This window comes from Phytophthora sojae, assembly GCF_000149755.1.
Source record: "Phytophthora sojae unplaced genomic scaffold PHYSOscaffold_3, whole genome shotgun sequence".
Classification (NCBI taxonomy): domain Eukaryota; phylum Oomycota; class Peronosporomycetes; order Peronosporales; family Peronosporaceae; genus Phytophthora; species Phytophthora sojae.
Genome location: NW_009258117.1, coordinates 5,771,745 through 5,793,879, shown reverse-complemented (window position 1 = coordinate 5,793,879; position 22,135 = coordinate 5,771,745). Strand labels below are relative to the sequence as shown.

The window sequence follows — 22,135 nt, the reverse complement described above, 5'->3', positions numbered from 1 at the left end:
CATTGGAGGAGCAAGGGCAAGCTCATGCGTGACTCGCCACGCTAGAGCGAAAACAAAAGTGGCACGATGCGCAGGCGAGTGTTGGTAGGAGGAAGAGCTTAGTGAGCAGGAAGACGACGCTAGGAACACACGTGCTTCCCACTGAACAACTTTGGGATTGAGGAGGGAAACCTCGAAGGTGCCAACCCCCCCCTCTGTGTTAGCTGCAAACTACTATACGCCAACGGGCTCAAGGAGTCGCGTCCCATATACTCACAACCAAAGGCAACCTTGGGTGTCCCAGGTGTATACTGTATAGTCAGGCACGCTGGGGCGGAGCCAGAGTCACTACCTTCTTCACACTCCCACTTCGTGGCACTGGTGACGGCCATGGCTGCTTGCTGCTCATGCCGGATTGCCTTCATCAGCACGAGCTCGCTTGACTTGAGCTTCTCCCGCTGGTGGCACTGGCATCACATTCAGGCTCGGTCGCAGCTTCTTGAATTGCGTGGGCCCAAGAGGCTTCGTCAATATGTCTGCAATCATCTCCTCAGACGGGCAATACTCGATAGTAAACTCATCTCTATCCACGTAGTCACGGATCTTGTGGTACTTCAGATCAATTCCTTTGACCTTGTAGTCCCCAGTGTTTGCCGTTATTACAGCGATAGCAGCTTGATTGTCATCGTAGAGAATCGTCTTCTTGCGGTGCAATCCAAGCTCCTTACAGAGATTGTGAGTCCACAGTATCATAGTTGCACACTCTGCTGCAGCAACAAATTCCGAGCTGCATGTGTCATCTGTAATGAGTCGCGGTTTGTGGCTTGAGTATGCGTAGGTGCATCCCTCCATCTGCAGCACGAAACCAGAGACCGATCGCCGATCATCCTTCTCATTGCCCAAATCTGCGTCTGCATACGCTACAACTTTCAGATCTTTCACTGAGGGTCGCCATGCATCCACGTAGGCTGCAAATTGCAAGTCGGGCTTCTCAGATCGTGTCCACACTAGACCGTAATCCGTAGTCCCTCTCAGGTACTGAAGCACTCTCTTTGAAAGCACGTGGTGCTCGTGCGTGAAGCAGTTCAGGAATTTCCCCAGCGTCCGGACGGCGTTTGCAATATCTGGCCGCGTGCACTGTGCCAAATACTGCAGTGATCCCACAATCTGCCGATAGTCAATGTCCGGGTCATCATTAACACACACTGGTTCCACATCTGGATTGCCAGGCATCGGGAAGTTCCCTTTCACCTGTGGGGTAGGTACCGGTTTACTTTTCTGCATCTTGAATCTCGACAAGATCTTCTCACAGTACGCCTTCTGCGAGATCGTCAACATGCGCCCCGGTACGTACGTTATCTCCATCCCCAGCAAGTGCTTCCCGTTACCCAAGTCCTTAATCTTAAACTTGCTTCGCAGCTCAGCTAACACCATCTCAATGTCAGGCTCTTTCCCAACAATAAGCAGGTCATCGACATACACAGCCACATAGACCTTGTTCGCTCCCACGGTCCTCCCATACACGCCAGCGTCCATCTTGGTACGCTTGAAGCCGCACTTGCGCAGATACTTGTCTAGCATCCGGTACCATATGCGCGGTGCTTGTCGTAGACCGTAGAGACTTTGCTGCAACTTGCAGACACGGCCCGAACCATCGTTGACATAGTCTGGCTGCTCCATGTATATGTCTGCTTCTCCTATGGGTCCATTAAGGAATGCAGTGACAAAGTCAACTTGTCTGCACAGCAGTCCGAGTTCCAGAGCCAGCAGAAGCAAGAACCGCACTGATTCAATCTTCGCGACAGGAGCGTAGGTTTCCCAAAAGTTAATCCCAAACTCTTGTTGACAACCTTTCACCGTAAGTCGCGCTCGGTAGCGCATTACCTCTCCTTGTGCGTTCCTCTTCTTTACGAAGACCCACTTGTTCTTCAAGACTTTTACTCCTTCAGGTCGATCCACAAGTTCCCACACATGGTTGCGCAGCATCTCTTGATGTTCCGTGTCCAGAGCTTTAATCCATTCCTTAGCATCAGGAGCAGACAAAGCCTCTTCAACTGAAGTCGGCTCTAGCAATTCATTCACTGCCTGAATCACTAAGCACGCCGGAATATCTACATCATAGTCGCTCAGTCGGACATTCGGTCGTCGGATGCGCGTCGACCGTCGGAACGAAGCACCAACTCCTTCATTTGCCTCGTCATCAGTCTCTCTTCCTGCTCCCACTGAGCGAGGAATTTCTTCTACCGGATCACCGTTCGCAATTACAACATCAACAGGATCATCATCCGAGTCACTCCAGTCTGGGTCATTATCCACAACATCTGAGTCACTGTGAGCTAGCGAGTCTCTTGAAGACGCAGAGCGACTGCGGTTAGACAGCCCTCCACCGTCCTCAAAAGGTGCAGAACAACTGCGATGAGGCAGGTTCTCTCCACCTTCTGCACCGCCGTCTCCATCAGTGTCCTCATGCTGTGGCACATGATCCACTTCTCGTAGTCCACGCGCACGTGACGACCGAGCTACAGTTTCACCTGCACCCGTCAGATTCGCGCTCGACGTGCTGCCTGCAGGAGAGCTAGCCAACGCCGGCCCACCCACAGCAAACGGAGCTTCAACTACAGTACTGGCTTGCCCTCGTAAGTCCTCACTGCAACGCCGTTTATCGCGATGTTCATCACTGTGATCTCTTTCAGGCTCTCCGAGAGGTCTTCGAGCTGGACTGGGGGACGTCAAGTCATCTAGCCGAACAAAAGGAATTCGGGACGGAAGCTGATACTTGCCGCGCTTGTATCGATTGAGCAGGAGTTTTTCAACATAACTGTACTCCACAGTCCAGTTCTCAGCAAATTCAACTGTCCTAAGTTCTTTCACCTTTCCAGTCTTCAAATCAAGAACACGGTAGCTCATCGACTCCTTGCCGTACCCGAGGAAGAGTCCAGGCTGTCCAGGATTCTCTAATTTGTTCTTCCTTAGGACTTTTGCAGTGAAGGTGTAGACCAAACAACCCCACGTCCTCAGGTTGGATAGGTCCGGCCGCTCTCCGAAGCGCCGAGTGTACGGTGTTTCTCCGTCAAGTGCAGCGCTTGGACTAATATTGAGCACCTCCACCGCAAAATCAAACGCTTCTCCCCAGAGCAGGTTAGGTAGATTCACCGTTGTCAACAAGCTCCGCACACGGGACAGCACCACCCCATGCATGCGCTCAACGAGTCCATTTTCCTTCGGACTCTATGAGTTGGTCTTTGCCAGCGCAATTCCATTCGTTCTCAAGAAGGCCTTAAACCGGTTACTGATTAGTTCACCTCCTCCGTCCGAGCCAAAAGCTTCAACTCGATGCCCTCGTGCGAGTATCCAAGCCACATGTTTCATCACAACATCGGCAGCTTCCTCCTTTCGCTTCAGAAGAAAGTCCCACACGTAACGAGTCGCTTCATCCAGCACAAGCTGAAAATATAAATAACCATTGTAGGTAGGCTCGTAAAGGAAGCATTCATCAGACATGAGCTTCTGATACGGCTCCCGCGCTCTATCAGTGGTCACCTGCTTGTACGACATTCGTCGCATCTTGGCTTGCACACACGTCCAGCACTGCTCTTCGGGCGCGCGCACACTCCCACTCAACTCCAAGCCATCCACAGTGCCTTCTCGGACCATTCGCTGTAAAGCAGCAAAGTTGAGATGGCCGAGACGGGCGTGCCACCGTACCAAAGCTCGCTCCTTGTCCGGTTTGCTTTGCTCGACTGCCTCTATTTGCTTTGTAGGACATACCGTCGACTGCAAGCGATATCGTCCGCGAGTCTTCATCAGTCTCAGCAGCACTCTACCCTTACGAAGCCACGCACACTTCTGTTTCTTCAGCTTGACGAAGTCCCATCCGTCCTTCTCAAGCTTATCCAGACTCAGTAAATTGTTTGTGCCGCTAGCTGTGTAGAGCACATTACCCAGACAAAACGAAACAGGAATATCAGGCTGATTCTCGTTCTTCACTCGAACATTTACTTCTCCAATCAACCCTCTGCTCTTGGACGGCTTGCCTTCCCAATCAAACACCATAGGTCCATCATCTTGGCGTAGATCGGTATATTGGTACAGACGTGGCAGTCACTCGCTGAGTCCAAGATCCACTCAACTCCACCATCGAGAGAACTCTGCGTTGCCGTAGGCGCCGAACTATCATCACAACGAGAAAGCATATTCACATCACGCTTCTCGCCGTTTTTCCCAGCTTTCTTCTTATGTTGCCAGCGTTTCCGCTCTGGGAGCTGCGAATCAGACTCATCGTCATCGCGTTTGGGATTCGGACAATTTGTCTGGATGTGGCCAACTTGATGGCAATTCCAGCACTCACGTTTGTCCTCACCACCAGGCTTCTTTCCAACTTGCTTCGGATTACCACTCTTAGCCTTATATCTACCTCGACCACGCTTCTTGCCTTTTCCTTGCGGCTGCTGGCCTTGCTTCTTGCCAGCCTGCGCGGAAGAGATATCACGGCCTTGCTGTGGATCATCCATCCTGGCGTCGAGCTCCGACTCTGCTCTCAATGCATTCATCACTTGAGCCGACGACGGAGTCGATCGCTGGTAACCAGGGTCAAAGTGTTTGGAGAACTGTCGAACAACGTCGCGATGTGTCTGCACCACGTTACCAAGGAGAATCTCGGCGAATTCCTCGTCAGAAACCCCTCTTCGATAGTGCAGTAGCTCATTACGATAGAGCTGCATCTCACGAAGCCAGTCATTCATGTTCCTCCCTGGCGTGTACGCGTTCGCAATCAACCGTTGTCGAGCGAAGATTAATTTGCATACTCGCGTTTGGTCTGCTTATCAACAAATGCAGTCCACATATCTTGCGCGCTCTGCTGATGGCATATCAACTCAGCATCGGCCTTAGGAACGCCTCGCATGATTGCACCACGAGCCAAATTATTCATTCGACGAACTTGCTCCTCGCTAACAGCTGCACGAACCGCTGACGCATTCTCCACAACACCCCAAATGTCCATGTTGGTCAAGAAAGTTTTCAGCTCCTCTGCATACAAGTCAAAACTTCCCGACATTACAGGCGGTTTATTCTCCATTTTCATTCCATACCAGCCACTACTAGCGAAATGAGGAGTCATCATAGGAGCTGCATGTACACTAGCACCCGCCAGAGACGATGCAAATGCAGGCGAACCCAGCGACGGCAGCGACGGGACTGTACCCCACGGCGAGGCCGCAAAGCTCGATGCAGTCGAAGCGCAGGCGCTACAGCTGTCACTCCAGCCCCAGTCGCCCCCGTAAAACCACCTCCAGTTGTCCCCAAGAACGTAAACCCTCCAGTCAGCGTGCCAGCAGTTCCACTCGAGCCAGCAGAGATCAAACTTGGGACAGATGTAGTCACACTCACCCCAACACTCGGTCCGGTAGCTGCAGGAGTCATCACAGTCGCCGGAGGAGCGATTCCAATCGATCCAGCTACTGCGCTCACCGCAAAACCAGACGAAATAGCACTAGTTTGGCCGCCAGCAGCCACAGTTGGCGTGCCACCACCAGACGACGGTCCACTTGGTCTCCGAGCTACACGAGAACTGCTCGCAAAGCCCCAGAGCGTTGGGCTCATAACCTGTCACGATGCGCAGGCGAGTGTTGGTAGGAGGAAGAGCTTAGTGAGCAGGAAGACGACGCTAGGAACACACGTGCTTCCCACTGAACAACTTTGGGATTGAGGAGGGAAACCTCGAAGGTGCCAACCCCCCCCCTCTGTGTTAGCTGCAAACTACTATACGCCAACGGGCTCAAGGAGTCGCGTCCCGTACACTCACAACCAAAGGCAACCTTGGGTGTCCCAGGTGTATACTGTATAGTCAGGCACGCTGGGGCGGAGCCAGAGTCACTGCCTTCTTCACAAAAAGTACGAGAATGTCCTAATTCACAGGTCGAAGAGCTGTGCTTGGCCGGCAGAAAAATTATGTAACTTACCGAAACCGGGTACCAAACCGGGTCTCTCTTTCTTAATTTTAATGTTTAAGCTAATATCTGCCGGAATCGGGTACCCGTCGATAAATGCTAAGATTTAGGCACATTATTTACCAAAGGTTGATACTAATCGTACTTTCTTTACCAAAACCTGCGTCCAAACACTTACGGACGCTCCAGGACACTATGAGAGCGTCATGGCCTCGCTGAAGGCGTATTAATATCAATTTGCGCCATGCTTAGCTGAAGATGACCAATATGACTTGTCTAGCTACAGGCTGCATTTTTTACATGTCAATTTGCTCAATACTCAATCACTTAGCCGAAGATGCCCAACCTCGTGTCTCTCGCCAAACCAACCAGCTCAACTCGACAGTGACACGAGCATCGTTCGTTTGAATTAGGCTTTCTTTACCTGCGTTGAAGCGCCCACTTCCAAGGACTTGGCACATTAACGTATTTCTCATTCCGCACTTTACCCTCAAGTTAAAAGGTCAAGATCAGCGCACCATGCAACTCTCCTTCGTTCTGCTAGCTCTCTCGTCTGATCGTTAGCACACAACATAGTACTAAATGAGCACAGTATACCTTACCTGCAAACTGAATGAAATAGCTCTCTCGTTGCTGGCATCAACGCAGCCATTGGACGCTGACCAGGGTGTTATGGCCACATAAGAATCAACTAGAGAGTTCGGCTGGTAGTGCTCTTTTAAAATCCTTAAAAGGATTAAAAGCAACACAACTTTGGGATTTACTCAATTGTTATCCGTTATCATCGTCCATGAAACTATTCGCCGACCTGTGTACCCTCCCGGAGCAACGCTCCGGGTTGCCTATCAGATACATATTTAGGATGCATCTTGTAGGAAAATAGGACGGAGACGAAGACGTAGAGACGATTGCCATAGCCACCGGGTACCTGAGGGGCCGGTCAGCCCCCCAGCGCTATCGGCGGTAACCGCAACAAATAAAAATAAAACTTGTACCTCAGCGAGTGTACAGGAACACGTACTCGCTGACTGGCATCCAATTGCTGCACCCCCAATCGAATCGGCACTGTCGATGATGAAGTTGCGGAGCACCTTCTTGTCACAGCGGAGGACACTAGCCGATCCCGCCGCCACGAGTGCAATTACCGACCATAACTTCATCTTCTGGATTGAGTAGCGTGCGGATTCGGCACCAGCATACTAAGCTTATGGGATGAATCGAGCTGAGGTCATCCCGCTTCGGGCCGCAGGTGATCCCCATGAGATGAAGGGTAGCGGGTACAGTAGCATGGCGCATCCGACGAATTTATCAAAGCATGTCAGTGAACACGCACACAGGATCCTTTTGCTGTGCGCGACTTCGTCTGCAATGCAGAGGGACGTAGGAAAGCTGAGTTGGTAGTCGCAGCTGCCCCGGACAACCGCTATCTACTAGATCATCTACCAGAGGTTATCTTCGCTTGCCCCTTGCGTGATTGAACTCCCACGTCGGCCTTCATCCTCTTCAACCACGGCAGCCTCTTTCAACCACGGTAGATTACATTCTCGACGCAATCTCGCCAACTTGGCGGCCAAAGTCTTGCTCGCCACGATTTTCGCCGAATAAGCTCCCCTTCATTCAGCCTTCAGCTTCAAACCACAATACACATGCTCGCCGACGGGCAAGTTTTGCCCGTTCAACAACCGCAAGCAAGCAAACAAACAAACGCTCCGGGAGCAGATACAGTTTGTTGTACATGTGCATTCCATGTAGTCGGGCTGCTCTGATGAGTGCGCTTTTTCAGGAAGACGTCGAACTTCCCCAGCACAGACACAACCAGCCCCCAATCCTGGCTGCGGACAGCGTCCTGGGCGCTCCGCTGCTGCAGGCCTTCGGCAAGCTCGAAGTCACGCGCTGGTGCTGAATAACCGCGTCATGCTGTGGCCCGAAATGAGCTCAGGATCCCGCTGGTCGTCTATGCACGCGCGCATGTGACGCGGCAGATGTGTAGACGGACCGCACTCTGGCTCTGGGCCAGCTCGGACCGCCTTCGAGTGGCCAAAAGCACCGGCATTCTGGTGCAGCCGAAACGCAAGCGCCCCCGCCGACAGCGGCGCGTGGTGGCCGCGGCGTGCTTCAAGGACTGCAGATGCGAGTGAAGCCACGTGCGCGAGCGGGTGGCGCTCATAGACGCCGCGCGATCACGGCGGTGCCTCCGGCGGCGGTGCGCTGTCCTCCGAGACGAGACGGGATTGCACGATGTATCGCTGCAAGCGGCAGTGGCGCAGTGGTTCTGCGTCGGCTTTTCGCATAAGTAGAGATCCGGTGGAGCCATCTCCCTCCCCGCCGCCAAAGAGCTGCGCACGCCAGTGGTTCGCAGCGGCGGGCAGCGCGCCGACTCGGCGCGCTGCGGCCGAGGGCCTTCAACTGAGACCGCCATCGCACTCGCTGAGAAAGTCGCCGCGCAAGGGCAGCTCGCCCCAGAGACGAAGCGCGTCCATCCGACTCTACCGGCGCTTCAGTCCGGCTACTAAAAAACACGCGCCCGCCCAGTTGACAGGTCGACGATAACAGAAAATGGCTCGTACCCGTTCAATCCGATGCGTCGACTTTCCCGAGGTATGCTGCGACACAGGTAGTTGGACTGCTCCTTGAGCCCAACGGGCCAATCACAGCGCTGCATCAAATTTCAGTAAATGGAGCCACAACAAAAGATGGCACTCGAGTTGCTGGCGGCGATCGCAGGGGCACTTTTGGATTCGCGACAGGCATCATTGATTGACTCCCGGTCCCCTGCCACCCCATGGGTGAGACGCAGCTCGTGCAAGTGGTTCCGGCCCGGGACGCCTGCAAATGCGCAGCCACCGGCGCGGTCTGCAAGAAGCGGGCGCTGCGCAAGCGCGTGGTGGACAGTCGCTGGCTGTTCAACAACATTCACGTGGGCGAGATCATCGTCGACTGCCGCTCGCGCGAGCAGTTCATCAGCAACACGGTGGTTGGGGCCATCAACGTGCCGCCGCCGCCCGAGGACGACGACACCAGCGATTGCGCCGAGTACGTGGAGAACCAAGGACTCTCGGCGTTCAAGCGAGGCCTGCGCGACATTTTGCTCTTCGCCGACGCGGAAGACCTGAGCAACCCGCAGTCGTGGTTCTTCCGACTCGAGCAGTTCCTCATCGACGACGGCCGCGCGGCGACCATCAAGGGACTCTGCGAGGGCTTCTCCAAGTTCCACAAACGCTACCCGTTCTACACGACGCAGGGCATCGTCGGCGACGGCGTGCTGCAGAGTGGCAAGCACCAGGTCTCGTTCCCGAACGAGATCATTGACAACTTATTGTTTCTGGGGAACATGTGGCAGGCGCAATGTCAGCAAGTTGTCCAGCACTTGGGGATCACTCATGTGGTGAACGCCACGCTGGACATCGGCAACGTCTTCGAGCAGGACGGGATCAAGTACTTCAACGTCAAGCTGCCGGACAAACCTGAGGCCAACGTCGCTCGGTTCTTCGATGCCGCATTCGAGTTCATCGCCAAGGCTGAGCGCTCGACCACGAAGGACGGAAAGCCCTGCCGCGTGCTGGTGCACTGCACGCAGGGCATCTCGCGCTCGGCAACGCTCGTGATCTTGTACGTTATGCGCGCGTACCATTGGTCGCTGGCGCAAGCGTTTAACTTTACGCGCTCGGGCCGCGGCGTGGTGGTCCCGAACGAAGGATTCCTGCGCGCGCTGATGCGAGAGGAGCGTCGCCTGTTCCACGGCAAGTGCAGCGTCACGGAGGACGAGCTGGACCTGCTGGTTAGCGGCGGCTTGCCAAGTCGCCCGGCAAGGCTCGAGCGCAGGACGTCTCCGCAGCTCGAGCTGCCCGCGGTGTCCAAGGAAGGCCAGTGCTCCATTATGTGACCGCAACATCGATCCGCTGTAAGATACTTAGCTTAGTCGCATGCACCCACACAATGTGGCTACACCGTGTAGAATTATAAACGCTAGAGAACGAATCTAGCGTGAATCTCCACAATACGTTAAACCATGTACCACCTTGCCTTTCGTTGCATTGCTGAGCAAGTGGTTATCAGATTCGTCTGGTAAAGGACATGTGCTCTCTGCTCAAGTGTCTGCTGGCGTTGGCAACATCGAGAGCGGAGTAAGCATGTAAAAGACGACATGAACTGGAGACATTGACGTTTCCACAGTGGACAGACTAAAATGTGTGATTGCTTTACCCCCATCGCGTTGATCCGTTGACTGAACAGCACACAGTCAACAGTCACTTTGCATGGAGTCTGACGATGAAGATGCCTGCCAAACGCCGCTTGGGTCTCGCCTCAGTTGCGCAATGTTCTCGTTCTCGCCGTCACCACTTCCAATCGTTGTGATTGCCATTGGTCCCTGGCCGCGTCCACGCTCAGAATTACAAGGAACGTTGGAGCAACGGTGTCACACCGACTTAACACCGTTTACCCAAAATCAATACATGAAAAATTGAAATCAAAACACCCAAATCAATACGTGCAATAAAAACCTAAACACCAGTACAGTAAAGTGCCTCGATAAGGAACGGGCTATATTTTATACTCTGCAGGAAGTCATCATCCCCCTTTTGTACCCACTGTCTGTCTGATGTACTGTTTTAGACAGCTAACGCCACACATCTTCCACATCTTTTTGCTTGACGCTTGCCCGTTAACTATTTGGTTAGCCATGGTGGCGGCCTGATCAATTCGGAGTCCACACAGGCATGCGAAAGAACATCGACTCGATGTCACATGGTCTAGTGGTTTCCTCCCGTGTGCGTAGCAAGATATGTTCGTGCTTTCGCCACGCTCCAACTCATCACGTGCCGATAAATCAGTACATAGGGGAATTTGATGTGACGAGATAAACCTTCAATCATGAATATACCTTCTTCTTTCTATTCATATCAGGCGTTCCTTATCGAGACACTTTACTGTATGAACACGTTTTCAAGTGGAGCCGGAGATAGACCCAAAAACAGTAACTTGCGCGTTTTCACCACCCATAGAGTGGTCGTTGGGTCCTAATATGCGAAGCTCTCTCACCAACGACATGTTCGTTGTTTCACCGCCCACATTGATCGAAGGGTGTCCTTCAACCACTATCGAAATTTCGTAGAGTAGTGTGTACAACGCATTCGTTTTACAAATTCGCTGCGGTTATAGTGGATCGGTAGTAGTATATTATTGTGTTCTTCCCACTGTTCAGCGTCGGTTCGCTCGAGTTCTCCTGCTCCTGCTTGTTTTTTTTCCTCGGTGCTTGTTGAGTTTATCGTTCACGCCTTTGATTGCAGCAGCCACAATCGTCTGTACCCCCCCGGAGGCGAAGTATACAGTGCATACAACAATGTGTGTGTGTGTGGGGAGGTTTTGGCCTCTGCTTTAAGTAGGGCACTTGTTGGAGTTCGGCCTGAAGACGATCCAGTAGGACCCTGAGAGCAGCTTTGTACTTGTAATTACAATTTGTACTTGACGGCTCTGTATTTTTGTTCGGTCGCGGTGTAAGCAAACCGCAAACACAAGTGACCTTTTTGACCTGGGCAATATAGAAAAGCTTAGCAACGGGTCTTGCTGGTCGAACGTGCCAACGAAATTGATCGAGAACGTGGTGAAAGAAACGAGGCTTTAGTAAGACAACATTGCCGCGAGCGCTTCTCAAGCTGGAGGGGTGAAATTTTATCCGAACGATCGAGTAAACGCAATACTGTTTCTCGCCTTTCAGATTTATTTTTCCGATTAGGTACGAAATTTGATTGGTCATCTTCAAACGAGATTATCTCGATAACTGTCAGGGGTGGCTAAGTAAAATTGTGTGTCTTTGAGGCAATTGCACATGCTAATTTTATCTAACTACAGTGAGTGGCTTCGCCCCCGTTTGAGTTGGCATACAATTTACGTAATGCTCTTGTTATTTTCCCCATTTTTATTAGCTAAGTATGTCTTCAGACTTTAGTTTAAGTTTTCAGCTCTAGCGCCATCGCTATAGAAATTAGGCCCCGCAAACTACAGTAATCTTTGCTGGCGAGTTCATTCTACTGTGGCTGCCAACAGCAGCACTGTACAGTAGCTTCTCGAATACACCAGTGAGTCATGGTTAATACCCCCACGAATTTTAGGTACAGTCTGACTAACCGAACCGCAAATGATTTCCGCCGTGGCTACAAGCTGGTGAACAGCAACGCAGCTCAGCTGTACACTGCGGCTGTATACTGTACTACTGACGTTTTGCGCCTCGTCGGTCAGCCTACTGTTTTTGTGTTTACCTCGACTTTAGCGTCGCGCTAGAAAAGCCACGGACGATTTTCACTTGCGCCCAGTATTCCCCCGAGAGCCAGAAAGAGCTGGAGTGGCTGCTTTTTCTAAGGCAACCTGCGAAAACGGATATATCCAAGGCATTTATAAACTATGTATTTCCTTATCTTATCAGTTACCTCAGAGCTCCTACTACCGGTTTTGGTGTAAATAGCTGTTTCAATCCACTGCCGAGGCATCGACTCTCACGACTCCACACGCCCCCCATCCTTTCTCGCTGCTTGGGCCTCTTTTTGCCAAGGTACACGCACAGTCCACCAGACAGCAGCAACCTCCAGCAGTTATGAACCAGACCGCTACGGCAGATCCGGATCTCTCCACTCTACCCGCTGCCTCGACGACGCTCTGCCGGCGGCATTTCGCCCGCCTCCGATTACCGAAGCAGCCACGCGAGGCGCCAGCGAATGCCAGCAGCGCCCGCCCACTCCCTCGCCGGCCACAACCCAACGCCCACGCCCACGCCCGCCACTCTGGTCCCGCAGCTCCCGACCGCCGCCATGTCCGTGGGCGACGACAGCGCCAGCAGCAGCAAGAACGCGGCGTCGGACGTCGCCAAGGACGAGGCGCCCGACGCAGCCGGCGCGTGCCCCACGGAGGACAGCAGCGAGCCCGTGGCGTCCTCCCCGCCGCCGCGCAAGCGCCTCGTGCGCACGGGCGAGGTCAACTGCCGCTGGCTGTACAACCAGGTGCAGGCGTCGCGCGGCATGATCCTCATCGACACGCGCACGCGCGAGGAGTACGAGGAGGACTCAATCCCGTCCGCCATCTCCGTGCCGCCCATGCAGGGCTGCCGCTCGCTGGACGACGTCGAGGGCGGCCTGCTCGAGGAGCAGCGCTACCTCTTCTCGAGCAAGAAGCGCAAGCTGCGCGACGTCGTGCTGTTCGGGGACGCCGTCAAGAAGAGCTCGGCGGACGACGCCGGCGTGGCCAAGAATCCCTGCAGCTGGCTGCGCAAGCTCGAGCGCCTCCTCATCGAGGACGGCCTCGTCACGAGCGTCAAGCTGCTCACCGACGGCTTCCTCACCTTCAAGTACCGCTACCCGTTCTACACGACGTCGGCGCTGCTGGACGAGATCTCGGGCCAGCTCACGCGCACCAAGAGCGGCACGCACAACCTCAACTACCCGAACGAGATCCTCGAGGGCTTCCTCTTCCTGGGCAATATGTGGCACGCGCAGTCCAAGCAGGTGGTCTCGCACCTGGGCATCACGCACGTCGTGAACGCCAGCCTGGACGTGGGCAACACCTTCGAGAGCGACGGTGTCAAGTACCTGAACGTCACCATCAAGGACCGCCCCGAGGCCGACATCAGCTCGTACTTCGACGCGGCGTACAGGTTCATCGAGTCCGCCAAGCGCACGCAGCACGGCCGCGTCCTGGTGCACTGCACACAGGGCATCTCGCGCTCGGCCACCCTCGTCATCATGTATTTAATGCGCGCCAACAACTGGTCTCTCGTCACGGCCGTGAATTTTGCGATGGCCAGTCGCGGCGTCGTGTACCCGAACCAAGGTTTCATCAAGTCTCTGATGGTGGAGGAGTTCCGGCTCTACAAGGGCAACAGCATCACATCGGACGAGGTGGACAACATGCTGCAGAACTTGATTCCCGATCGACCGGTTCCTCTGCAGGTGCACTCCAACAAGACGGAGAACTGCTCGCGCTGCCGCAAGATGTTCTCGTTGCTGGAGTGGAAACACAAGTGTAGCTACTGCCGTAAGGCTTTCTGCAGCAAGTGCACCAGCACTCGACTGGCCAACCCCGAGCGCGAAAAGACCGCAGCTAGCAAAGGCGAAGTGGATGAACAGCGGCCGCGACGCGTGTGCCAGGTGTGTGTGAGCAGGTTATGGCAGATTAATTTGCCGCGGTCGCGCAAGGGGCTTCAGCCGCGCGTGCAGCGTTGCAAGCACCTGAACGTGAACAGTTTGTCCACCTTCGGTCGGACGGTGTGCATCTCGTATTTCGAAGGGACGGAAGCGCAGGTGATTATGGACGTGCTCAAGATTCGGTTTGGCGTCAAGGAGAACCAGATTATTGACATCTCGAGGGAAGACGGCGAGCCGATTCGCACTGTGGAGGAGATTGCAGAGCTGCCGGACGAAGCTGAGGTGTTTGTCTCGGTCGGAAAAGCGGGAAATATTCAGGAGTACAGCCAGCGAGGAACGAAGCCGCAGCAACCGCCTGCCAACTCTAGATATGCCAACAGCAACCACCGGCAGCCGTACACGCGCCATCAGCAGCAGGAACGTACACGTCAACAATGTCGACGAGACCTGCAGTCGCCCCGTGAGCGAATTTTCCGTGAGCGCAGCTCATCTGAAGGAATCGTCGATACCCTGCAGCAGATCGAGACTTATGGTCGTCATCCCGACGCACCTCGCACGCGGTCTTTCCAAATGGACAACACTAACGTGGAGACGCCTGCAACGACACCCCCCGTCGTCGAGGACCCTGAGGTTGCTGAGCGCAAATTTCGCGAGCTGTGGAAGCTTTCGTTCCCGTCGATGGGGCTCATCGAGCGCGGCGCTCTGCTCAAGATCAAGCGGCCCGAGATCCTCATGGACGTCATGCTGGGCATGAGCAGCCTCTCGTGCGGCGCGCTCACTCTACAGGAATTCAGCCAGCGACTCATCGAACTGGGCTACGCTGACTCAGACCGACAGGCAGTGATTGCACTGCTGGACACGGCTCGCCGAGCCACTGGGCGGGTGGTCGGTTGATCATCGCTGACAAAGCTATACACTAGAAAAAACAACGCACACGTATTCAAGAGCCTCGGTAGGATAAGTAATTTATTGAACTTGCTTCGTTCGCTTCTCAATCAAACATCCGAGTTGGAGTGCACGCATGTATGACGCACGTTTGCTCATAGCTCTATCCATGACTACGGAAGACGCGCAGTCTACTTCTTGTCGCCGCTCGCTTGCGGGTAAATGTACTCCGTGCCCTCCATCTTTATCCGGCAGCGATGAACGGTGAGAGTGAACTGCAGCTTGGGTAGGAAGTTCGTCGGGCTGGAGTGTCTAGGCGTGGGCGCTGGCGTCGGAGAGTTTCTGGTCGATCCGTTGAGGATCGTCGATATCGCGAGTGCAGCACCGACCGTGAGGCAGCACTTGTGCGACCAGTGGAAGCCGTCCACGCCGTACAGCAGGTGAACAAACAGGCACATGAGCAGGAAGCCAATGCTGGAGCCTTCGTCCACCCACTCCACCCACTTCGGGTGACCCTCCTGGGCGCTTTGGGGCTTGGGCGACTTCAACTTGGTCTCTTGAGAAAGCACCTTGCAGGTTACCGAGACTTCGATCTCCGTGGGGAATTCGGCGTCGGTGACTTCAATCCAGCACACGCGTCCGGCGTCCCAGCTGCTCATAAGCGCCTGAGTGCCAATGCGGCCGAGGCCGCCATCTTGGAGCAAAATGACGCACGCCCCTCCCTGGGGGATCACGCCGAGGTCCAGCTTTTCGCCCCACTCGGTCCGCCGCTTGATCACCTTCTCCGCAGGACGCGCATCCCGCTCGCTCACGTGCACGACCGAGACCATGGCCACGCGCGGCGGCGACGCTTCCTGTTCGTTCGCAAACAGGAGGACGCTTTTATACTCTAGTGAAACAGATCCACGACACGGCGGAAAGCACGACACACAAAGGCGCCGTAAGACGACCTGTACTTACGAAATGGGAGAAAAGTTCATGGTTGCGTGCAAGCAGGGTGGGGCTGGGCAACGCCTCCGGAAAGGGGACAGAGTTTGAGGAGGACTCACGTTGATTCGCCTTCCCAGATCGTAGCACCTTGCGCTGCTCCTCGATGGCGATCGACCAGCTCTCGCACGTCGACGCCTCGCGAATCGGCGTGCGCATCAAGTACAGCCGATCTTCCTGTCAACAACTACCTTATCAGCCGTCTCCCACACCCCCACCGCAATTACACAGCTATAACATTGACCTACCGTGCAGATCTCGAGGTAGTAGTGCTCTACCCCCGGCTCGATCGACGAGTAGGGCGCTTCATCCTCGGGCATGGCGCGCACCCTCGTGATGGAGGACAACGCGATCTGCAGCACACATCACCACTCACTCGTCAGTAGGGTATACGAACGTCAAGGTAGAACCGCTCTACATCCGACTCACGTGTCCGCGCTCTTCTCCCAGCAGCTCGAACTCCGTGGCCTTGCGGTAGTAGTGCAGCGTCTCGGGCGTGAGGACGAAGAGCCGCGAGGCCCAGCCGCCGCGCACGGCGCCGTCGCGGCGCTTCTCCAGCTGGCCGCAGAACAGCACGCGGCCGTAGACGCCGTACTCGAGCTCGCTCGGACCCGCGACGAGGCTCATGGACGACGTGGTCGACGGCAGCGGTGGGCGCGACGTCATGCTGCGAGAGGAAGAGCTGCTCCGGATGTGACGATGATACACCCACCACGAAGCCGTTTCAAGCTGACGTACCGATAAGAAACCGATGTGATTATTTGTCTGTGACATGAGATTGATGTACCGGAGCATGACCGGTAAGAAACCGATGCGATTGTGACAATCCCCTCTTGTTCCCAGTTCGCATCTGGGAAGGCTGTTGTCAGGAAGTGAACATGCTGTTCCTCGAGTCGGAGAACAAGATCATCAAGGAGGTGCTGGAGGGCCGCCTGGGCGAGAAGTACGCGACGCAGCTCTGTTGACGCGTGAGGGGGGAGTCTCGGTGGTTTCGTTCTGGCGCTGAATTGTTCGTTGTGTGATTGTTTGTGTGCAGAGCTCCTCGCCCCGTGCCGCCGCTCGAGATCCGCCTGTGCGACTTTGACGGTGAGTTTACAGTCGAGGGGGGAAACGATATTGCGAGCAGCGAGGGAGGCTACTGTAGCTTAAAAGGGGGTGGATCTCCTTGGAGGTTGGGGATACTGACGTGTTGACGGGGGTATTCGCTGGGCAGATGTGCAGTATGACCTGTCGATCGCGGACAACCTGCTGACGGTCTCCATGGCCTACCCGCCCTACAAGACGCTGGAAGGGTACGCGGTGCTGTGTTGTATAGTTGTTTTCTCGGTTTGTTAGTTGGCGCTAACAGGAGGTTGAATGGTAGACTGGGTGTCACGCAGATGTTCGCCGCGACCTACCCGGAGTGCCAGCTCGTCGCCGCGAAGGCGGGCTTTGACTTCTCGCTGCAGGTCAACGTGGACTTGATCACCCCGGCCAATGCCTGTACGTGTGGAATGCTGATTTTGATAAATGGCGACGTGTTGAAGATGGGTTCTGACAATTCGAGTGTATTGTGTTTCTCCTACAGCGTCGTTCATTGATCGCATTTCGGTGCTGAAGCGCAACATTCTGGGCGCCCCGTTCGAGCAGTGCTTTGAGGCTCTGCAAAATGGAAACGCGAGCTCCCTCGGTCCCGTGCAGATTCCGTACCGCCGCAACGAGACCATTTACGTGCTCCCTCAGGCCGACCGCATCGTCATCGTGTACTCGGTCTGCTTCGATGACAAGACGGACCAGGCCATAGCACGCGTGTTCCTGCAGGTACGTCTGCTCTTCCTCGTCGTCCCAGTTTGTTTAAAGAAGGAGAGTAACTAACATCGACGGTTGACATCACGCTTTTCGTACTGCAGGAGTTTGTGGACACCCGTCGCACTGTAAACAACGCGCCCCCTGTTGCGTTCGGCAAGGACCCGCCCCTTGAGCTGCGCGGTGCCCCAGGCCTGCGTAACTCGCCGGACCTGGTCGGCTATCTGAGCATTGCCATCTTCCCGACCCATGTGGACACAACCGAGAAGCGTATCAAGGCGGCCACGCTGGTGCAGGGTCTGCGCAACTACCTGCACTACCACATCAAGGCGTCCAAGACGTACCTGCACATCCGCATGCGGAAGCGCGTGGACCTGCTGCTGCAAGGTTCGTACCCTTCGTGGTGCGTGGGCTCACTACTGTGTTTACTAACCGGTGCATTGTATTCCGCGTTTACTTGTATCAGTGCTGAACCGCGCGCGTCCCGAGAAGGACCAGTCCAAGACCCAGAAGAAGACGATCACGGGCCGAACCTTCGCGCGCGCTTAGACGAGAGAAAGAGGATGAAGCCATTGAGATCCAAGGTGGCGCCCGTGTGCCAACCAAGATTTTTTTTTGCTGTAGGCTAACCAGTCGTACACGTTCGTGCAGCGCTTTCTAATACACAAGACGACAAGAATGATAACGTCGGCCAAAACTTCAACTTCTTGACCAGTTACTTCTCGGTGTCCGACAGTGTACCCCAGTTACAAATCGGGTTACGCCTGTCATTCTCGGCCTCTCGCTCATCATCATCAGCTATGATGCTCCGGTCGCTCCGCTGCCAGCCTCGTGCTGTGCTGCTGCGCGGTGTCCGCAGCCAGCTCGCCGCCTTCAGCGACTCCGCCAGCTCTGCGGTTCAAGAAGAGGCCGCGGTAGCCGAGAAGAAGAAGAAGGCTCCGCAGCAGCAGCCGGTGGTGGAGACGACGTGGAACACGTTGGTCGTGGGCGAGATCGTGGAGTTCCACCCGCACCCGCAGGCCGACCGACTGAACATCTGCGCCGTCAACGTCGGGGACAAGGAGAACCTGCTGCAGATCATCTGCGGCGCCTCCAACGTGCGTCAAGGCGCGCGCGTGCCCGTGGCCAAAGTGGGCACCAGGCTGGCCATCAAGGAGCCCGAGACCGGAGAGCTGTACGTTGAGTACCCGTATCCACATGGCAGACTGGCAGTTGTTGCAGTAGTCTCTCACACAGATGTCCGTTGCTTGTTATTGTGGCTTGCAGGAAGAAGCTCAAGATCAAGAAGTCCAAGCTGCGCGGAGAGGTCTCGCAGGGCATGATCTGCTCCGAGGCGGAGCTCGGCCTGACCGACGAGAGCGACGGCATCCTCATCTTTTACGACGACGCCGAGGTTGGCGGCCTGGTGTTTGAGTATGGTACAATCGCCAGCCGCCTCAAGGCTCGCGGTATCGCCGTCCCCACGCCTCAGCCTAAGGTTGCGGCTGCTCCACGTGAATCGGAGTCGACGCAACAAGAGTAAGACGTTGTTGCAGTGGACACGGTACCTCTGGTGGCACCGCCGTAGACTTGAGAGCTACAAATACACTGTACAATGCGTGCGTGGAAAGCAAAACTGGTCGTTGTCTTCTTGCGATTAAATTGAAATGGCTGGTGAAAATGAAAAGGAAGAAAGATACGATGAAAGTGAAGAAGTACAGGCGTCGACGGCAGCGGAGGAACTCGGGACTGCCGATAAAATACACACAAAAGAGAAGCTAGCAGCTAGCTGCCTCTGGCTGGCTTGGCTTGGCTCACGAAACTTGACGCAATACACCACGATGACACGGACGAGAAGAGTTTCTATAGCGCTCCGCCACCTCGTTCACTTGGCTTTCCGACGCTTGCTCTGGGGATTCTTCTTGTTTTTCAATAAAGAGGCTGGTCGCTGTCGTCCTGGGAATCAGCAGAGGGCGTCCAATCGTTACGTACTTGGCGGCTTGTAGGTTGGAGAGAGGAGGGAACACGGCCCGTCTTTTAGTCGCGGGATGCTGTCACGTTCATCTTGCGAGAGAAGAAAGAAAAGCCTCTACCGCTTCTGCGGCATGTTGGCGACGCCGTCGAAGAACTCGACGGTCTGGTTCCCCACCGTCACGTGCAGGAAGCCGGTGGGCTGCTTGTTCTCATAAATAGACAGCTCTACGGGCGCGGGGACGCCTGGCGACACGAGCAGCGCGTCGGTCTGCTGCTGCTGCTGCTGGGGCGACATGTCCATCGGGGGCGGATGGGGCTGCTGCGGCTGGTACATCTTGCTCATCATGGACTGCATGTACATGGCGGCCGACACGTTCTGCTGCTGGTTGCTGTACCCGGGCGAGGAGAGGCGCATGGCGTTGGACTCGTACAGGTGCTGCTTGCTCAGGAGGCCGAGCGTGGCGCCCGGGGGCGCTAAGGACGGCGGCGACGAGGCCTCCATCTGGTTGTCCATGGCGTAGCCGCCGTACCGGAGCTGCTGCATCTGAATCTGCGCGGAGGCGGCGTCCGCGTTGGCCGTGTAGTGCGTGTGCGCGGAGAACGGGAAGCGCGACGGGGAGGGCGCGCCGCTGTATATCGTGGCCATGGCTGCGTCTTGGGTGGGCTGGCAGGGAAGAGGAAGACGCAGAGAGAAGAGAGAAGCCTCAGGTCTTGCTTGCTCTTCTTGGGCTTTTGCGCTATGGCCGCCGGCGTTGCGTTTCGAGAGCGCCTGCGAACCGGCGGTTCAGTTCGAGAAGGTATTTTTAGCCAATGCCAAATCGGGCGGGACTAATTTTAGCCAATGCCAAACGCGGACCGCGCGGATTGGTTCGAAAAGACAACTGTATTTTTAGAAATGCGTAGAAGTTTGGTGTCGCAAACAGAAATCAACTCGGACGTCTCAGATAGAAGCGAAATCAGATTCCTTCTCCCCGGGGACGTGGCGCTGCATGCATTACCCAGCACTACCTGCTGAGCAAGCTACAGCCCCAGCTCGCTGAGCCCCGGGTGGTCGTCGGGCCGGCGGCCCTGCGGCCAGTGGAAGCGGCGGTCCTGCTCGTCGATTGGCACGTCGTTGATGCAGGCGAAGCGCTTGGCCATGAGGCCCCGCGCGTCGAACTCCCAGTTCTCGTTGCCGTACGCGCGGTACCATTGCTGCTGCTCGGCGTCCAGCCACTCGTAGGCGAAGCGCACGGCGATGCGGCTGCCGTCGAAGGCGAAGAGCTCCTTGATGAGCCGGTACTGCGTCTCGCGCGCCCACTTGCGCGTCAGGAACGCCTCGATCTCCTGCCGCCCCGTCACGAACTCGGAGCGGTTGCGCCACGCGCTGTCGACGGTGTACGCGAGCGCGACGCGGGCGGGGTCCCGGGAGTTCCACGCGTCCTCGGCCGCACGCACTTTCAGCGCCGCCGACTCGCGCGTGAACGGCGGCACCGGCGGCCGGGCGGCCTCGCTCATGGCCCTCGCCAGCGTGTTCTTGTGGCGCGTAATCGCACGGCAGTCGGCCAAGCGGCGGAGCATCAGCATCGACTGGCCGAAATGGTCACCATAAAAATATGGTCAGCCACGCAATGGACAACCGACCAATTTCGCTGTTGCAAACCGGTTACAAAATCTTTGCAAAAGTAATGGCGATGAGAGTGCAGCGAATCTTGGGGAAAGTAATTGGACAAGGGTTTGTCCACGGACGCCAGATGACGAAAACAGGTATGATGATGATGGCGATTGTAGCGACTGCGAAAGGTGAACCGGATTTGGCAGCAGAGCTGAGTAGAGCAATTCTGTTACTTGACTTCCGAAAAGCCTATGACACAGTTGTGCGAGAGTTTCTATTCCTTCGGCATTTGTGGAGGTACTAAGGAAAATGCATCAGGATACAACGGCGCAATTCCTTGTTGTTGTGGTTTAGAATAAGTACCAACTTTTGACATACCGATCGGAGTTTCTAATCTCGGATAGAAACAGATGCATGAAGTACAAGAACTTGATTTTCGTAAAGTATAATAAGGATAAGTGAATTTACTGAGCTCCACCAGTTTACTAGGGCTGTAGGAAAAGAGAACCCAACCGGATGAAGAACTGGAGTCGGCCCCACTTTCAAATTGGCCCTCCGTCTGACGGTCTACAACTACAACTACGCTCAAGACAACAACACTTGCCAATGGGGAACTATCAGATCCAACGACAGTGCGGTCTGGCATCCGACAAGGGTGTCCACTCGCACCTTGTTATTTCTACTGGTTGCAGAAATCTTGGCGCTAGCGATAGCTCAAGATACGACCGTCCAGGGCTTACAAGTACCCGGTACAGCCGGCGCAGTGCATAAGTTTTCGGCATTCGTCGACGATTCGACCGTATTCGTCAACCAGGCTCGATACATCCCCAGAGTGATGCAGATCGTCGAACGATTCGGGGACCTCTCTGGTT

The 22,135-nt window shown here is 55.2% G+C and overlaps 8 protein-coding genes across 8 annotated transcripts; 4 read left to right on the top strand and 4 right to left on the bottom strand.

Moving 5' to 3' along the window:
* Positions 1 to 4,771: 4,771 nt before the first annotated feature.
* Positions 4,772 to 5,062, bottom strand: PHYSODRAFT_496897 (hypothetical protein; the record flags this gene model as incomplete). The annotated part of the gene is made up of 1 exon (XM_009525536.1): positions 4,772 to 5,062. The coding sequence occupies one exon, from the start codon at positions 5,060 to 5,062 to the stop codon at positions 4,772 to 4,774; it is 291 nt and encodes a 96-aa protein (XP_009523831.1).
* Positions 5,063 to 7,692: 2,630 nt separating this feature from the next.
* On the top strand, positions 7,693 to 8,440 carry PHYSODRAFT_329141 (hypothetical protein; the record flags this gene model as incomplete). Its single annotated transcript, XM_009525535.1, has 3 exons — positions 7,693 to 7,812; positions 7,918 to 8,130; positions 8,225 to 8,440. 3 exons carry the CDS (start codon positions 7,693 to 7,695, stop codon positions 8,438 to 8,440), a joined length of 549 nt encoding a protein of 182 aa, XP_009523830.1.
* Positions 8,441 to 8,709: 269 nt separating this feature from the next.
* Positions 8,710 to 9,935, top strand: PHYSODRAFT_345618 (hypothetical protein; the record flags this gene model as incomplete). The annotated part of the gene is made up of 1 exon (XM_009525534.1): positions 8,710 to 9,935. The coding sequence occupies one exon, from the start codon at positions 8,710 to 8,712 to the stop codon at positions 9,808 to 9,810; it is 1,101 nt and encodes a 366-aa protein (XP_009523829.1). The 3' UTR covers positions 9,811 to 9,935.
* A 2,705-nt stretch (positions 9,936 to 12,640) lies between these two features.
* Positions 12,641 to 15,052, top strand: PHYSODRAFT_542317 (hypothetical protein). The gene has a single exon (XM_009525533.1). It carries the CDS (start codon positions 12,731 to 12,733, stop codon positions 14,951 to 14,953), a length of 2,223 nt encoding a protein of 740 aa, XP_009523828.1. The 5' UTR covers positions 12,641 to 12,730; the 3' UTR covers positions 14,954 to 15,052.
* Positions 15,053 to 15,135: 83 nt separating this feature from the next.
* PHYSODRAFT_350693 (hypothetical protein) lies at positions 15,136 to 16,651 on the bottom strand (the record flags this gene model as incomplete). Its single annotated transcript, XM_009525532.1, has 4 exons — positions 16,361 to 16,651; positions 16,180 to 16,284; positions 15,901 to 16,108; positions 15,136 to 15,833 (listed from the first exon to the last, which is right to left on the bottom strand). Exons 1-4 carry the CDS (start codon positions 16,595 to 16,597, stop codon positions 15,136 to 15,138), a joined length of 1,248 nt encoding a protein of 415 aa, XP_009523827.1. The 5' UTR covers positions 16,598 to 16,651.
* A 152-nt stretch (positions 16,652 to 16,803) lies between these two features.
* Positions 16,804 to 18,370, top strand: PHYSODRAFT_354368 (hypothetical protein). The gene is made up of 7 exons (XM_009525531.1): positions 16,804 to 16,874; positions 16,968 to 17,017; positions 17,145 to 17,223; positions 17,295 to 17,413; positions 17,499 to 17,731; positions 17,821 to 18,103; positions 18,183 to 18,370. The coding sequence occupies exons 1-7, from the start codon at positions 16,810 to 16,812 to the stop codon at positions 18,263 to 18,265; spliced, it is 912 nt and encodes a 303-aa protein (XP_009523826.1). The 5' UTR covers positions 16,804 to 16,809; the 3' UTR covers positions 18,266 to 18,370.
* A 946-nt stretch (positions 18,371 to 19,316) lies between these two features.
* On the bottom strand, positions 19,317 to 20,395 carry PHYSODRAFT_354367 (hypothetical protein). The gene has a single exon (XM_009525530.1). It carries the CDS (start codon positions 20,313 to 20,315, stop codon positions 19,785 to 19,787), a length of 531 nt encoding a protein of 176 aa, XP_009523825.1. The 5' UTR covers positions 20,316 to 20,395; the 3' UTR covers positions 19,317 to 19,784.
* Positions 20,396 to 20,585: 190 nt separating this feature from the next.
* On the bottom strand, positions 20,586 to 21,166 carry PHYSODRAFT_557326 (hypothetical protein; the record flags this gene model as incomplete). Its single annotated transcript, XM_009525529.1, has 1 exon — positions 20,586 to 21,166. One exon carries the CDS (start codon positions 21,164 to 21,166, stop codon positions 20,690 to 20,692), a length of 477 nt encoding a protein of 158 aa, XP_009523824.1. The 3' UTR covers positions 20,586 to 20,689.
* Between the last annotated feature and the right edge of the window lie 969 nt (positions 21,167 to 22,135).

Coding starts and splice junctions, on each gene's coding strand:
- PHYSODRAFT_542317 (XM_009525533.1), top strand. CDS start 12,731: ATGTCCGTGGGCGACGACAGCGCCAGCAGCAGCAAGAACGCGGCGTCG.
- PHYSODRAFT_354368 (XM_009525531.1), top strand. CDS start 16,810: ATGCTGTTCCTCGAGTCGGAGAACAAGATCATCAAGGAGGTGCTGGAG. Junction 17,224..17,294: donor CCCTACAAGACGCTGGAAGG/GTACGCGGTGCT, acceptor GTTGAATGGTAG/ACTGGGTGTCACGCAGATGT. Junction 18,104..18,182: donor CGTGGACCTGCTGCTGCAAG/GTTCGTACCCTT, acceptor TACTTGTATCAG/TGCTGAACCGCGCGCGTCCC.
- PHYSODRAFT_354367 (XM_009525530.1), bottom strand. CDS start 20,315: ATGGCCACGATATACAGCGGCGCGCCCTCCCCGTCGCGCTTCCCGTTC.